The sequence below is a fragment of the Spermophilus citellus genome, assembly GCF_964194105.1.
Source record: "Spermophilus citellus genome assembly, chromosome: 18".
Taxonomy (NCBI): Eukaryota; Metazoa; Chordata; class Mammalia; order Rodentia; family Sciuridae; genus Spermophilus; species Spermophilus citellus.
Genome location: NC_138200.1, coordinates 68,242,782 through 68,259,051, shown reverse-complemented (window position 1 = coordinate 68,259,051; position 16,270 = coordinate 68,242,782). Strand labels below are relative to the sequence as shown.

Genomic DNA, 16,270 nt, shown 5'->3' with positions numbered 1-16,270 from the left:
AAGGAAAACGCTTCTTGCTGGGCGTGGTGAGGCACAACTATACCCAATGACCTGGGAGGCTGAGACAGGAGGATTTCCAGTTCAAGGTTAGCCTCAGCAACTTAGTGAGACCCTGTCTCAAAATAAAAAATAAAGGGGCTGGGGATGTGGGTCAGTAGTTAAGTGCCCTTGGGTTCAATCCCCAATACTAAAAAAAAAAAAAAAAAAAAAAAAAGAAAAAAAAAAAAAAAGGACCAAAAAAAACCTCCAAATGCTTCTTATTCCTTTGTGTAGGGAACTCTTGTGTTCTGCTTTAATAGATCTAGAGGTAAAAACATGCCACAAAGTATCAATTCTTGAAAATGTTTAAAAGTTGTATTGCTGGTACACTTTGCAGTCAGTGGTCACAAGTACCAATGTATGCCCTGGGCAACTAAATGATTTATCAATAGATCACAAGTAGTCATGGAAGCATATCTCACACACCTGTTAAAATCATATGATCTAGGGGCTGGGGTTGTAGGTCAGTGGTTGAGCACTTGCTTGCCTCTCATGCATGAGGCACTGGGTTCGATCCTCAGCACCACATAAAAAAATAAATAAAATAATCACGTCCATCTACAAAAAAAAGAGACAAACGTACAATCTAGTAGTTTTTAGTGTACTCACAAAGCTGTGCAGTCATAACCACCATCTAGCTAGAATGTTTAAGAAGGAAGCCCTGCATTCCTCAGCGCTCAGCCCCATCCTCACGTGGGCTCTGCCGGCTCTGGAGATGCATGTTCCTGGAGTCCCACACCAAGCCCTGAGCAGCCCTGCATGCTGGCTTTCCTCGCTGGCATGTTCCCCCAGGTTCCTGCAGCTAGCCAGCGTTCTTTTCCCTGGGCTCCTACCTGCTGTGGAGTGTTCCACTGCACGGATGGTCTCCTTAGCTTTGGGACACCTAGAAGGTTTCCTGTTTTGGGTGCTTGAAAGCCCTCTGGCAGGGCCATATGTCTTCTCTCCTCTTGGTCGGAAACCCAGAAGCAGAAGTGCAGGGCCATGGGGTAACTAACGATGTCCTTTACTCCTGAGCAACAGCCAGACTGCACCAAAGGAAGGGCACCACCTCACACGCACGGGGCACTGTGTGACAGGGCCAGTGTGCTCTGCTCCTGGCCTCACCAACAACAAACTCCATCACACTTTTAAAGTGATTCCTCTTGTTCCTGAAGAGTTCTTAGACCAACTCATCTCAATTTAACATCACACTTCAAACTGCAGGTAAACAAAACACCTACACCCAAATAAACTTCTCCTAAGAAAAAGCAGAAGACATTCTGCCAAATGGATTCAATGGTTTCCTTTCATACTACATCACCTTTCAGAATAACCAACAAGAAGAAAGGTAAATATGCTTAAGAACACTCCTCAGCGGGGCACAGTAACATAGGTCTGTGATCTCAACTATTTGGAGGGCTGAGGTGCGAGTTCATGGCTAACGTGGGCCTCACAGCAAAATCCTATCTCTGAAAAGAAAAAACAAAACAAAACAAAAAAACCAAAAACAACTAAGGACCAGGGACAAGAATGTAGCTCAATGATAGAGCACTTGCTTAGTGTGTGTAAGGCCCTCGGTTTGATCCCCCCGCATTGTGGGAAGGTAAGAAAAGAATCATTCTTGAAAGAAGTTTTTGATCACGTTCAATTAATCTGCAAAAATACCACTGGCCCTAGTTTCAACTCTCTTGACTGCAGAAACTGCTTTGCGAGACCTCACTCATGGACACTCAAGCTTAGCAGTCTCACCCACACTGCCCTGCATCCATGGAGACAATGCCGCTGCTCTCGTGTACCAGGCACCTTCCCAGAGATTCAGTTTACATTTCCAGTAAGACCTTGCTTCATCTGTTCTGTGCCTTGGTTGTTAAATTCTGAGAACCAATGTAGCAGTGTGAGCCCAGTTCCTGGTCCAGCGCCTCCACTCAGAGATAGTGGGCCTGCTGTCTCCTGCTATGGAACCTGTGGGCCAGTCCTAACCAACTGTGTGTGGCACAGTCTGTAAGCAGTGCTAATTCAGTGGCTGCAGCTGTGTGTGTGCGTGCATGCAGAGTTCTCCGTATTACTTACGTCTAGGAATCAGAGACCGTCTGACATCATTTAATCTCACACCACTATAGAAAATAGGTCTTCTAACGACGTTTCACTTTTCTGAAATACCAACACTAGAAATGCCCAAGTTTTTAAGAAACTAAGATGTGGTATACACTGCTGTGTCCTCAGTATGGCTATGGTGACTGTCACAAGATGGAGAGACATGTCACATGGCACATGGCTGTTGGCTCTAGATTTTCCACAACCCTGCTGGTCCTACAGGACTGTCTGCACACTGGGGCACATACAATTCAGATGGGCCAACTGTTTTCACTTGGCAAAAACAAGCATACAGACAGTGTAGGCTAAAAGCACACACCCTAGAGGAGCGAGCCTGACCAGGGTTCTCAGGAATCCCTCCCTCATCAGAGTATCTCTCGGCCTGAGGGTGGGGTTACTCAAGGGCCAGCCTCAGTGCAAACTGCCCCATCTGTAAGACGGGACTCTACTCCCCCACCCCCAGTCAGTTCCTGCCTCCTCCCAAGCAAGCTGCTGCAGCCTGTGCCTCCACCTTTGGCTCTCGTGCCTCGGAGGAAAAAGGGCAGCCACAACAGCTCTCTGTCCCTTGAAGCCCTCCTTCTTTGCAGTGTCCCAGGCATGATCTGGATCCAGGAGGAAGAAGTCTGGCCTCTGGAGCAGGGCACTTTAAGGTACTAAAGAGAGCGAATATGGGATATTTTGTACCTTTAACCTGGCCTCTGAGTGGTATGGAATTTGGTATTGGTGGAAGAAGAGTGGATAATGGTGTCACAACATCTGGAAAAGAAGTACAGGAAGCTCTTGTGAGCTTTAGACTGCACACACAAGTTGGCCAGTGAGCAAGTCATCTAAGGGCAAGAGGAAACCATCTCCTTACCTATCCAAGGGAAGCACCCGTACAAGAAACATGCCCATCAGAGAAACTCTTACAAACTAACATCCCAAGACTCTACAAACGAGACACCATGCTGAGGGCTCATGCTACATGCTGACACAGGGTCAGTCCACATTTCTAAGCAAGGGTTTACCAGACTGCCCCTGCTGCCCAGCTACTCAACTCACACTGTTCTCTGCAGAGTGCCTGTGGCCTCCAGAGGCCCTCCCTTGCCTTCTCAAGTCCATCCCCAGTGAAGAACGTGCTGCAGGAATTGGTCATCTCTTACAGAGGTGGGGGGACGTTAACACGGGTGCCGGAGTATTCAGCCTGACAGAAGGGACCCCTTAGAAAGACAATGGCTGCTGCCTGTTAGTCACAGGTCTACTCCAAGTGTGTGAAAGTGACAGGCTGGCTCTCCTCCAAGGCAGTCTCTTAAGCGAGGGAAGGACCAATAAAAGGGTCTGCTGTTGAGCAGCAGCAGCCGCATCAGCACTCATGGTCTGGCCCTACAAGCAGCCTCGCACAGCAGGACCCTGATGAGGCTGAACCTCCACCTGGGTCCCAGGAGAGGCCATGGCTTTGCAGCCTGAGCAGAGCCCAACCCAGACAATTACCTTTCATGAAGAATCGGCAGGTGGGGCGAGGCCTCACCTTCCTGTCACTGGGGTCCTTCACTTCGCCTTCCTCCAGATCATCATCCTGCAACAGAGGACACTTGTCTTAATGAGCTGACTGCCCCTGCACCGCCTCCATCGCAGGGCAGTACAGAAGTCAAGTGTGGGGAACACTGACATTTTCCATGCGGCGTGTCTTGGCCACTCACCAATGCATGTCCGTGTCCCCAACCCTGGATTCCATCCTGCACCACAGGGATGGTCTCAAAGCTCGCCTGTAAGCTTGAGGGCCACAGGAAGAACACTGTGTTACAGTGTGGGCTACGTGAAGCTCTTTACTCTGCCTTGTGGCTGATTCTTGATCCAGGGTCCTAACCTTACTGTCCAATTCTAAAGTGACTCAGGATTTTACGAAGACCAAAGGCTGGGTCCTAGCCCAGGGGTTCCAATGAGCAACCAAGACCTGACCACTGCTCTGTGCTCCCTAGCCACCCACTGCCCCAGGGCTCGTTCCCACCAAGCTACAGCCAAGACTCCCACCTGTGCCTCTCAGCTGAGACTCCTCCTTGGACCATCCCAGCCCACATGGGCACACAGTACCCTCCCCACAGCCCTAGCACCAGAGGAAGAATGAACAAACATGTCCTCTACTCTTCCCAAAGGGATGGTATACTCCAGATGGCTGAAGGTCTGCTAATCAAATGACAAGATATAAACGCAGAACAATGAGACCCGACAGGAGGACTTGAGCTGGTGATGCCAAGGCAAAGACCCATGAAGACCACAGAAACTGCTCATGGCACACAGGAAGGAAGCCTGGCTGGTGAGAGACCACTCAGAGGTGTGGGAGAACGAAAGACCAGCAGGCAGTTCAAGGCCACATACAAGCAGACGCATGCACTGGGTGTGTGGAGGTGGACCCTGGTGTGCAGACTGCGCTCTACATGCAAATGGCTCTCGAGTGTAGACTTTCCACCACCGCCACTTCATGTCTGTAAGTCCCTCAACTTTAATGTGCCCCAAGGCAGTAAGATTCAACTATTTGCTCAACAGTCACCAACAAGTTGCCTATAATGTGTCAGGCCCTGGGGACAAGAGGTTGATCAGTCAAGCAGATCCCAACCTAGGAGTCTCCGTTCTTGGGATGGGGTCTGAAGAACCAACCAACACCCTGGAATCACAGTGGAGTGAAGATGGCTTGAGCCCCCATAGAGGATGGGGAGGCAACCAGGATGTAGATTTGGGCAAGAGACAGCAGGAAGAAACCAGAACTATTCCTGGGGCAAGTCAGGTGTGCTCTAATGGGGACGGAAGCTACCAACCACAGCTCCTGCCCACTTACCTACCGGGTTAAGGTGTGCCCTGCTTTCCCTGGCACACCCCCAGCATGTTATCATGGGCCTGGCACAGAAAATGAAAGGCCTCCTCTGCTGCTGAAGGACAGTGGTCACACTGCAATGGAGCTGAGGGGCTTTTGTAGGAGGCACAAGCAAACAACAAAAAACCCCAACACACACCACAGGACCTAAGTGGGGCACACACTGTCTCTAGGGGAAATGAGACTGTGGCATTGTCCAGGGCTGGCTGGCTGCATTCGTCTCCTTACTGCCCACGCTTTCAGTGCAGGCAGAGCTGCAGCACTAAGATTCTCCATCATCCAAGGAAGCCCTGACCCCCTCTGATGAATGCTCCCCTAGGACTTGTTAAATTGCTGACACTGGAAGGGCCTATAACAGTCCTCTCAACTGTAAACGGAGTGTCCAGTGTCCAGATTGGCCCCACCACACTCCTGCTGGCTTTGGAAAGAGCGTTTCTCTCCAAAACACCAAAAACCCAAACTCATGAGCAATCACAACTCACAACCTCACCCAAATTGATCAACTTGAGTCTCACAGCACCTTTTCTCTTTGCCAACCCTGGGATAGAGGTAAACTTCCCAAGAACAGAAGCAGGGAAAACAAAACACAAGGAAACCTACTCAACATAGTCCTGACAACCCCCTGCAAGGTCGGATTAAGCAAGTCATTAACTAAGCAGAGCACACAGCAAGAAGATAAAGACCTAAAATCCTAAACTCATAGCCACACACACCCCAGAGTTCTGCTCTTAAGAACCAATACCAATTAGGTAATACCCACAATCCTTCTGCCTGCCCAGCATGACCAGGGCAGTAAACCACAGCCCAAATTGAACTGAATCCACACAGACCAGCGTCCTGCTGGAGAGGAGGGTACATGGGTTAACCTAGGACTCCACATCCAACTGGCAGGCTTCCCTCTCCTTCCAGCCCACGTCCAACATACCTTCCTTCCACTCAATGACACGGACAAGGAGACTCTCTTCCCAGGGCACCCAAGAAACCCCAGACCTCCCATTAGCTCTGTCCTCTCATTCATCTCAAGTTCAATACTTCTAAAAAAAATACTGCTCAGACTTCAGGCTATTTTCTCCAAAACACTGCTGATTCAAGTTCTTTAACATAATTACCTGCCATGAGATGAGACCCACCACGTCTAAGATCAAGTTACTGAAGGCCAGACCCCCACTGCAGTGGGGCCCGGGTGTTCTCAGGGGTCCGTGGAGACTGCTGGCTACCACCTGGCACAAAAGCCTTGCTGCAGGCCTACTCGGCATTCTCCATGTTCGCACTTGCCTGCTGTCCCAGCACGAGCCCGCCCCCTGCCCCCCATAGCAAAGAGGACCAACAGGAGTCCGTCCTGTCGCGTGGGCCCCCACTGGGAGCAAGAAGCCCTGCTGGCCAGGCTGCCCCTCGTACTCACGTCTATCTCCCCGTCATCAATCTCTCCGTCATCGTCCTCTTTTTTCTTCTCCTTGGCAGCCTCTGGGGGCTCCTTCTCGCCCACACCCTGGGCTTCAGGCTTCCCCTCCTCTGCAGGAGCGCCTTCCCCCTTCTCATCCTCCTCAGCCCCTGTCTTCTCGGCCTCGTCCTCTGGGGCCGCAGGAGCCGGCTCCTCGGGGACCTCCTCATCATAGTCTAACTCGTGCTCGTCCAGCTCCCTGGTCACAGAGGAGGCCTCATCCCTGAGGTCGCTTGCACGGTCCTCCTCGCCGTCATCTGCCTCCTCCTCACAGGGGGAGCCTGCCAGACCCCTGTTCAGCTCGTGCGCCTCGGAGTCCTGATCCTGGGACTTGGGCTCACTGGCTCGGTCCTCCTCATCAGAGCGACTCTCCTCCTGGCTTGGTGCCCTGGCTGTGTTCTCCTCATCCTCTAAATCAGAAGCCCTCCCTGCAGCTCCATCCAAATCCTGATCAGACCCACTTTCCCTCAGAATGTCATCGTCAGAAAGTGCTGGCTGTTCCTCTTCATCCTCTGGGGAGCGAGGATTCTGTTCAGGGCTCTCAGCCACATCCATCGGTACCCACGGTTCTGGGAAAGAAACAAACACAGGCTTACAGCATGGATCGGGATGGAGGGTAAACCCTATCCTGTTCTCCTAGCTCATGCACCTGAAGGAAGAAGCAGACCTGCACTGTGTGTGGCCCACATGGCTTCTCCTGAACCCACATGCCACCCTGCAGAAAGACCCCACAAGGCTGGACCACACTCTACTAAGCGGTATAGCACGTGCCTCCTTTTCTGGCAATCTGGTAGCATGAGACACGTGGCCTGGCACAGCCCTTCCACTCTCAGGTGCAACCTTCAAGGTTAACAGACAGTAAACCACAGACGGCAAAGGACAGCTATTTGGATTCTTAAATTACTTCTCAAAGTCAGTAAGATTTTCATGGATCAAGGGAGCACAACTCAAAGGCACATGTCTGGGGTCATCCCAAAGGGAATAGAGCACAGCCTAGGTCAGGGTCAATGGTTTGCAAGCTTGGAGCCTTTCCTGTTGCTGAGGACAATTTTCAAAGCAGAGCCTTCATTTGCCTCAGTTCCTCAGGTGGACAATCTTTAAAGAGAGCCTGCAGGGGCTGGGACTGTAGCTAAATGGTAGAGTGCTAGCCTAGCATGTGTGAGGCACTGGGTTTGATCCTCAGCACCACATAAAGATTAAAAAAAAGGGTCTTAAAAGAGACAGAGAGACAGCCTTCAGGTTGTCACCACAGACTTGTGCACTCAGACTCAGCAGGTGCCCAGGGCAGTGCTCAGTGTCCAGAGACATGCCAGAGACAGCAACAGTATTTCCATGTGGGTTCCTGTTGTGGTAGAGAACTTCACACACCAAGCCATGTGCTTATGTAAAAGGATGGCAGCGTTTTAGAAGACTGCACTTCTGTTTCACTAATCCAGATTTAATTACAGAGTCAATGTTTTCTTATTTTCCCACATTGAAAATCCATGGAAAGCACACTGCTCCATTTGTCTCAAAGGCAGTTCGCCTGACGTGGGTCAGAGTGCACGTGCAGGGCACCTAGATCATCAGCCCATAAACCAGCATTTCCAACCCTCCAACCAATGGGCAGTCTCAACTGTGGTGACAGGTATGGGCAAGAGTTTGGCATCCATCTGATTCTTTATAATGTGAAGCTGTTCAAAAAGTTTTTTTGAGGGAAGGATCTCACTGAGTTTCCCAGGCTGACCTCAAACTTGCAATCTCCTGCCTCAGCCTCTTGAGTAGCTTGGGTTACAGGCGTCCACCATTGACTTGGACTAAAAAATTCTGTTTAAAATAAGGGTATCATAGTCAGGATGTTCTAGAACTGCAAGATCTAGAAACAGTTTATTCATTCCCAGATCACTATGGGTTTAGAGGTAGCAAATCATGCACATTCACATATTTCATATCTTTTAAGTTATTTATACAATTTTATATTTACACGTTAAAGGTAAAAATATGTATATTGTAAATTTATACTTTTACTTTTTTCAATATTTTTTTATTATTATTAAATTTATACTTGCAAAGGGCTGAGCTGGTACCAAAAACTACAGTTAGAAAAAGTATGTATACATACATATATATTTAAAACTACAATAAAAAAGCATATATGTACATATATGTATATTTAAGTAGCAGATTACTATAATTGAATAAACATCAGAAGAACCACTTAAATTTCACCACATTATAAAGACACAATGGTTAACCATCATATAAAGTTATAATCCAACCAACCTATCCTATGTCACTCCAAAGTAGGCAGTTTAGTTTCTGCTTTCCTTACTGCTGTATTCAGAGGTAGGACTGTGGAAAGAATTGTTAAACATCAGTGCTGTAGTGGCAAACTACACCGGAAGCAGAAAGTTGAGGAGCCCACCACCCAGCTTCGGGTGGGCCTCCACACAGGGCTGCAAATCGACTCCTGCAGCAAGGGCAGAGCTCACCACCAAAGGGACTGGAGCCAGGGTCAGTCAGGGAGGGCCAGGGCCTCCATGCTCTCCCACTGCTAAGACCAAAAGCTCATGTGTGCATGTAGTGGCAGGGTTACAGCAGTCAGTCAGAGGCTAGCGCCAAACTGGCAGTACCGGTAGCTTCTGATTATTAGTGACATCAACAAATCAACTGTGCCCATAAGATTGCCTTTGTGTAGAACATCCTACCCCTAGCTTTGTATGGTTTTTATTAGACTTACTTTAAAACTTTCCCCAGAGAAAGGCAAGGACTTTTCATCTCCCAAACCCTGGGTGTGGTACTTTGGTGCCCGTAGGAATTCAGTCCTGCTGACTGGTCACTGAGTCTCAGATAACCCACTTAAAACACACTGCTTACATTATATAGCTTATGGCAACCTTGGAAACAAAGTTATCTCTTAAATCAACTCACTGTTATGCAAAACTAAATGTCCCCTCAAACTAGATTAAAAATCACACAATTGATACTCTGCAGAAAACACTGGTCCAGGCTGCTGTAGGCCTTACCACATACTATCCTGGGCACAGCAGAACCACAGCCTCTTATAACCTGCTAAAGGCTCTTTTCTGGAGCCCAAACTAGTTGGCAGTTTGGTTTCACTGTCATCATTAGGTATAACCAAATTTTTCTTATATTTTGGCAATCTTAAAACTCTGTGGTCAGAAATGAAAAACAAAAACAAAACAAAACAAAAAAACCCACAATACTTAAAAAATCTGAACATCTACACAAGCAACACTAAGTGTTGGCAAGGATGTGGGGAGAAAGGCACACTCTTACATTGTTGGTGGGACTGCAAATTGGTGCAATCTCCAAGTATGGAGATTCCTTATAAAATTTGGATTGGAACACCACTTGACCCAGCTATCTCACTCCTTGGTTTACATCCAAAGGAATTAAAAACAGCATACTACAGTGGTACACCCACATCAGTGTTTATAGCAGCACAATTCACTATATCTAAATTGTGGAACCAACCCAGATGCCCTTCAATAGATGAATAGATAAAGAAACTGGTATGTATGCACAATGGAATATTAGCATTAAAAGAGAATAAAGTCATGGCATTTGCAGGTAAGTTTGATGGAGTTGGAGAATATCATGCTAAGTGAAGTAAGTCAATCCCAAAAAACCAAAGGCCGAACCTTTTCTCTGATAAGTGGATGCTGATCCGTAATTGGGGGAGGGGAGAATGAGAGGAATGGAGGAACTATGGATAGGGCAAAGGGGAGGAAGGGGAAGGGAGGGGGTCTGGGGGTAGGAAAAATGGTGGAATAAAATGGACATCATTATCCCTAGGTACATGTAAGAAGAAACGAATGGTGTGACTCTTCTTTGTGTACAACCGGAGACATGAAAAATTGTGTTCCATTTGTGTACTATAAATCAAAATGTATTCTGCTGTCATGTATAGCAAATTAGAACAAATAAATAATTTTTTTTTAAAAAAATCTGAACTACTGTCCATGGGCCAATTCAAGAGCAGGGAGACTGCCTTCTAGAGTGTCACTGGGGCTTCTGAGAACTGTAGTCCTCATTCTGCTGCTTCCTAGGTTTACGATCCTAGGCAAGTTATGTGAACTTCATTCAAAACATAGGGATAACAGTAGCCACTTTGTGAGGCTGTTACAACAATTTGATGAGATAACTGATAACATGCCTGGGACATGCTCCTCACCTTCTATTTATCTATTTTTTATTTACTTTTTACTTACTTATTTAGTGGCACTGGGGACTGAACCTGAGTGTTCTACCACTGACCTATACCCCTAGTCCTTTTTTAAAAATTTTGAGATGGGCTCTAGTTAAATTGACAAGGTCGGCTTTGAACTTGTGATTCCCCTGCCTCTGCTTCCCAAGCAGTTAGGATTACAGGTATGAGCTACCATGCCTCGTTTGACACATTTCAATTTAAACAGAACTAAAGTGAATGTAAACAGATATAATCCTCAATTTAAAAAAAAATCATACTCTAATCACTCCTGCCAAGCTTCAGCTCAAGTCTCCTGGAGCATTCAGGAATAGTTTTTGTTTTTTCCCTGTCTCATTTGACAAACACCACTATAAAACCAACAACCACTATCATACTGAGAGATTACTGCCAGCCCTGACTAACTCATTTACCAGGTCATTCTCAGTCCTCACACCAACCTTCCACGTAAGCACTGCTCCCCTTTCCCAGGTAAGGACACCAAGGCCACATGGCTACTGTGTGGCTGTCCTAGGGCTGTAGCAAAAGCCTTCTCTGGAGCAGATGCTCCTGGACCATGGCAATGTGAGCTTCTGCTCCTTGCCTGGGAACCAGATCCACTTTTAGCCACTGTTTCTACAGAACAGTGGGACCCAAATTCTACACAGATTTTATAACTTCTTTTCTGGAACATAGCCCTTTCATAAATTGGTGTCTTTTATTAACCTCAACTGCATCCTGCCTGTTTTCCTTTTCTCCCTTTTAAAGTTTGGTGCTGATTCATCTACAACCCTATCTCAGTCCTTCCAGAAAACCAGTTTCATACAGAAGACAAGGTTACTATATGATCTGTTTGGACTGCTACTTAAAAAACAGTGATGACCATACAAAGAGTTGAATGGTGACATGAACCATTTATTTTGATTTAACTTGTCTGGCGCTTAAATTAAAGACGAATCCAAGGCATCTCACCTTTATGCTGAGTTCACAGGAAGTACAACCCAGAGTTAGATCCCAAGAGAGCAAAGTTCACAGGAAGTACAACCTAGAGTTAGATCCCAAGAGAGCAAGGACCATGGTAAGACTATCCCAAGAAGCACTTACTGAGCCTGCAAGCCCTCCACAGTAGAATGTACAGTAAGTCAAATTCTCCTGACCACTGAAGGGTTCATGGTGATTCCCACAAAGCAGCAGGGCAAGAGGCACCAAGATTGGGTGATACTGCCAGTTTGTCAGTGGAGCCTTGGGGGAGTGTGTGTCACAGACTGCTTTAAGAATCTAAAACAGGTAGGGGCCCTCACCCTAGGCATGTAAAATTTTCCTCTTACTTCAGGGAATTCCAAACACCAGATTAAGAATTCTTGCCTCGGTATAGTGTACTTCATTCCATTACAGGTCGTATTGCAATGGTTTACACCCCCCACCACCACCTGCTGCTATAGTTTGGACCCTAAATGCCCCCCCGCCAAGCCCATGTGTTAAAGCCTGGTCCCAAGAGGGATGCTACTGAGAGGTGCTAAAACTTCTAAGAAGTGGGGCCTAGTAGGAAGTCTTTGGGTTGCTGGGGTGTGTCCCAAAGTGGACTGTGAGACTCTGGTCTCTTTCTCTGTTCCCTGGTTCACGATGAGGTGGGTGCTCTTGTCCTACCACATACTGTGGCTGTAATATGCTGCCTTCCAATCATGGATGGGAAACTCCAAAACTGTGAGCCAAAACAAACCTTTTCTCTTTGTGAGTTGATTATCTGAGAGATTTGTTTTAGTGATGGAAAGTTAACATACCCCCTACACAGTGCGGGGGTTCAGATTCATTTCCTGTTCCTTGAACTCAGCAAAGAGCTGGTAATCAATAGCCCAGCTACCAAATAACATACTATCTAAACTAGAACACACTTCTGAGACTGAAGGGGGAACCATTAACAAACTTTGCAGGCATGCGCAGGACTGCCCTAGTACCCGGGACACAGTCACCTCTAGGAGGCCCTGACAGGCTTCTTGAGGGAAGGAAGGAATCATATCACCTTCTTTCCCAGAGGACCTCCTGGAGTTTTACTGCTGTAGTCCAGTCAGTCCATCGACCTTTCAGAGAAAAACATGCCAATGAATCTATCTGTTTATTAGAAGCAGAGTCACATCTTGTGCATGGAAGAGAAGGAACCTCAGTAGGAATCAGGAGATGGCTTGAGCTCTAAGCCCTGCTCCTGGCAGGTTAACTGTCTCTCTGAGTACCACTGTCCTGTTTTGAGGTTAATTAAAGGTGCAGATATCTGAGTGGTACTCTATGCCAGGTGCAAGGGAAGGAAACATGCAGCCTATTAAGTGCAAAGTGAAACAGGGCTCCTCTGGTCAAGCTCACCCACTCCCAGATTTACAATTTTCTTTTTCTTTTTTTACTGGGTATTGGACTCAGGGGCACTCAACCACTGAGCCACATCCCTGCCCTGTTTTGTATTTTATTTAGAGACAGGGTCTCACTGAGTTGCTTAGCACCTCACTGTTGCTGAGGCTGGCTTTGAACTCGCCATCCTCCTGTCTCAGCCTCACTAGCTGCTGGGATTACAGGCGTGCACCACCACACCCGGTTCCAGGTTTACAATTTTTGCTCAGTTTGGTCTTCTTACATAACCATTGCCCCATAATCCAGAACTCTTGGCAAGGCTGAGAGCTAAATCTTTAGTCCTCTAATCCACAATGTTGAACCTGTCCAGGGAAGAGAATGGCAAGTGTCCATTATCCTGTCTCTGTGCCAACTGCACCTGGCAGATGATACTTGATATGTGCTCGGTGAATAAATGACAAAATCTCATTGCTTAAGTAACTGTCCCATTCGACCAATGTAGAACTTAGACACAAAGTGGGTGCCATCTCTTCTTGGAAAAGACACTCTGGAGGCAACACTCTGATTCCAATGGCACTGTTGACCTGCAGGACATTTTTTGGAACTTCTCTTTTTGAATGAGCTTTGCAGTCTGTAGAACACTCTCTGGGTGTGCTCAGTAGTGGCCAATCCTCCTCTTTGCAGGTGGGTCACTTTGAGAAACTATTGTAAGACACTCAGAGACTAGTCTAGTATCAAGCCAGATAACTCTTGGTCAAACATGGGGTGTGACTATTGAATGAGACCAAATTTCTCATAAGTAAGAAGTTATGAAGTGGTTTTAGCAAAGGATCATCAATGCAATAAAAGTATAATCTTTTGGGACAATTACTCTTAACAGTGCATCCCCCTTTGAATGCCTAAGTTCTGATACATCTGGTTAAAATTCTGATGCCTAATTTAACGGACTTAGCAATATCTAAAAGAAAGCTGTCAAGATTAGTGGCAGATACCATTCCCAAACTGACTAAGCTCAACCACAAAAACTCCCTGGTAAGAAAGTACTCACCTTGAGACGATCTGGAGTTGTGATAAGGTGAAAAATATCTTTAAACATGAGCAAGGCCACAGTTTACCTGTCTTTCTGGAGTGATTCCACAAAGCTCTCTCACAATGTTTGAGCATTTCCCATCTACAACAGAAGAGTTCCAGGCTTTGGGACACATTTGACTGGTTCCAGAGCTGGCTGGGCTCCACATGTGTGCTCAGATTTTAAAATTATCAGGCAAAGGTTCTCCTCCCATGGCTGGAAAGTGGGATACAGCCTAGGTCCAGGCCCACCCTGAGAATCCCAATCACTGAACTGAGATGGGCAATGCCACATTGGTGAGGCTCATAGAAGAAACGATGAGAGCCTTGTGACACCCCAACAGTACTTCAGGTGCCAAATGCCCTCTTCCATTTCCCCCAAATGGGTCTGAAGAATGACCTACTCTTGGAAATGAGTTTACTAAACGAAGCTCATTTAAAACGATCAACCACTGGGCCCAGTAAACTCAACTGTGAAAGCATTCGGGAAAACTCAAGTTCCAGCAGGAGCAAGACTGTAAGTCTTGAAGTCTTATTTGCTTCCAGCATCATAACTGCAGTTACTTTATGTCAAGGACCCGGCATCTCTGAGCTCCCGATCAAAGGGGCAAGAAGTTACACATTCCTAGGAGCCCAGCGCGCGTCTTGGGGCGCAGTCGGTACGTCCAAGCCGTGCTGCGGGAGCTGCGGGAGCAAGTTCCAGCAGGCTCCAAAGAGCTCAAAGTTCCCCGAAGAGCCCATCGACAGTCCGGGCGGGCCTTCTCCCGGGCGAACCAGCGTGCTCTCTCCCCGCTTTGTGGGCGGCAAACATGTGCCACGCGAGTGGCCCGGAAGAGAAATGACAGCTTCAGGAAAATCCACTCCGCCGCGGGCGGGAGGCAGCGCGCGGGGCCGCGGGGCCCAGGCCGCGGGCCGGGCTCGCGCCCGTCTCGGCGTCCCGCCCCGGCTCGGCTCTCTGCGGCCCGCGGCTGCGCACGGCGGGGGCGCGCCCGAGCGCTGCGGAGGCGGCGCCGGGCTCCGGGCCTCGCTCCCGCCGCCGAGGCGGCCTCCCCCCGCCGCCCGTCGGCCGCGGCCGCTTACCTCAGCGCGAGGGCGGGGAGGGGGCCACGGCTCCGCTGGGGTCGGGGCGGCGCGGGCAGGACGTCCCTCGGCCCTTCGGCTCCTCACGGGCTCCGGTTTCAGGCGCGACGCTGGCGGAACAAACGGGCTCCACTACCCGCGGGGGCCGGCCATTGTGCGACGTCATCCGGCCGCGACGGCCGTCCTGCGGGCCGCGGGCTTCCCTCGCTCGCTCCGCCCCTCGCGCTTCCTTCCGGCCTCCGTGCGGGCGCGCCACGGCGCAGGCGCGCGCATCGCCCCGCCCCCGAGGCGTGTCTCTCCGTCCGTCGGCGACCCCACGGCGCCTGCGCGGGGCCGACGGTCTCGTGAGGTCGGTGGGGTCGGGTGGCGACTCGGTGGTTCTGGGAGCGTCTGCTCTGCTGTTTAGAGTGGCAGCTTGACCCTGCTGGTGGTCGCGGCGGGGCCTTCCTCGCACCCGCGCTCTCAACCCGGTTGACGCGGCACAGGGGTTTGCGGCCGCCCGGAGCCGGCGGCCCGCCCGCAGCTCTGCGGCTGATCCCGGCGCGGGCTGGGCTGCCCTGCGAGCGGCCTGCCCTGCGAGCGGCCTGCCCCTGCGGCCTCCCGGCCAGCACACAGCGGAGGCAGCCGATGTCCTGAAGGAAGGACAGAAGGTGGGCTGTCATCGGTGCGGGGGCATGGGGTCCTGACATCGGCTGGCCCGGAACGCACCTGGAAAACCCGAGGAGAGCGCAGCCCGCGGGTCACGCGGCGCGATCCCGGGCTCCGGGCCGAGCCCCGAACCCCGCTGCGCACTTCTCGGGTGGCGCGCTGGCCTCCAGTCCTGTGTATCGGAGGTGAGGCCTCTAAGGGAGTAAGGCTGGACGGATTGAGGTCGTAAAGTGGAGCCCTGATCCATGGGAGAAGTGACCTTGTAAGAGGAGACACCGAGAGCTCTTTCTTCCCTCCCTCCCTCTCTGCCTTCCACCCGGGAGGGTGCAGGGAGAGGCAGCCAAGGAACGCCCTCACCGTAACCCGCTGTGTGGCCCGTGATCTCAGCCTCTAGCCTCCAAACAGAAAATAAATATCTGCTGCTTAAATCATCATCTAGAGTACTTTGTTGTAGCAGCCCGAGATTACTCATCTATTTTATTTATATGCAATAACCAGAATAGGAAAATTCACAAAGTCAGGAAGAGTGTGAGGCGTGGAGAATATT

At 49.3% G+C, this 16,270-nt stretch overlaps 1 protein-coding gene across 4 annotated transcripts in view; it reads right to left on the bottom strand.

Annotated features, from left to right (window-relative positions):
* ZC3H18 (zinc finger CCCH-type containing 18) overlaps window positions 1-15,216 on the bottom strand; it is a 51,460-nt gene extending 36,244 nt beyond the window's left edge. For 2 of the 4 annotated variants that reach the window (XM_081275623.1, XM_081275626.1), the window contains exons 1-4: window positions 15,076-15,216; window positions 6,363-6,970; window positions 3,583-3,667; window positions 2,797-2,868 (exon numbers count right to left, since the gene is read on the bottom strand). In XM_081275623.1, the coding sequence (XP_081131749.1) occupies window positions 2,797-2,868; window positions 3,583-3,667; window positions 6,363-6,956 (751 nt within the window). In that variant the 5' untranslated portion in view covers window positions 6,957-6,970; window positions 15,076-15,216. Of the gene's footprint in view, window positions 1-2,796; window positions 2,869-3,582; window positions 3,668-6,362; window positions 6,971-13,975; window positions 15,044-15,075 lie in introns of those variants that run through there. The other 2 variants (XM_081275624.1, XM_081275625.1) reach the window with 2 other exon arrangements.
* Between the last annotated feature and the right edge of the window lie 1,054 nt (window positions 15,217-16,270).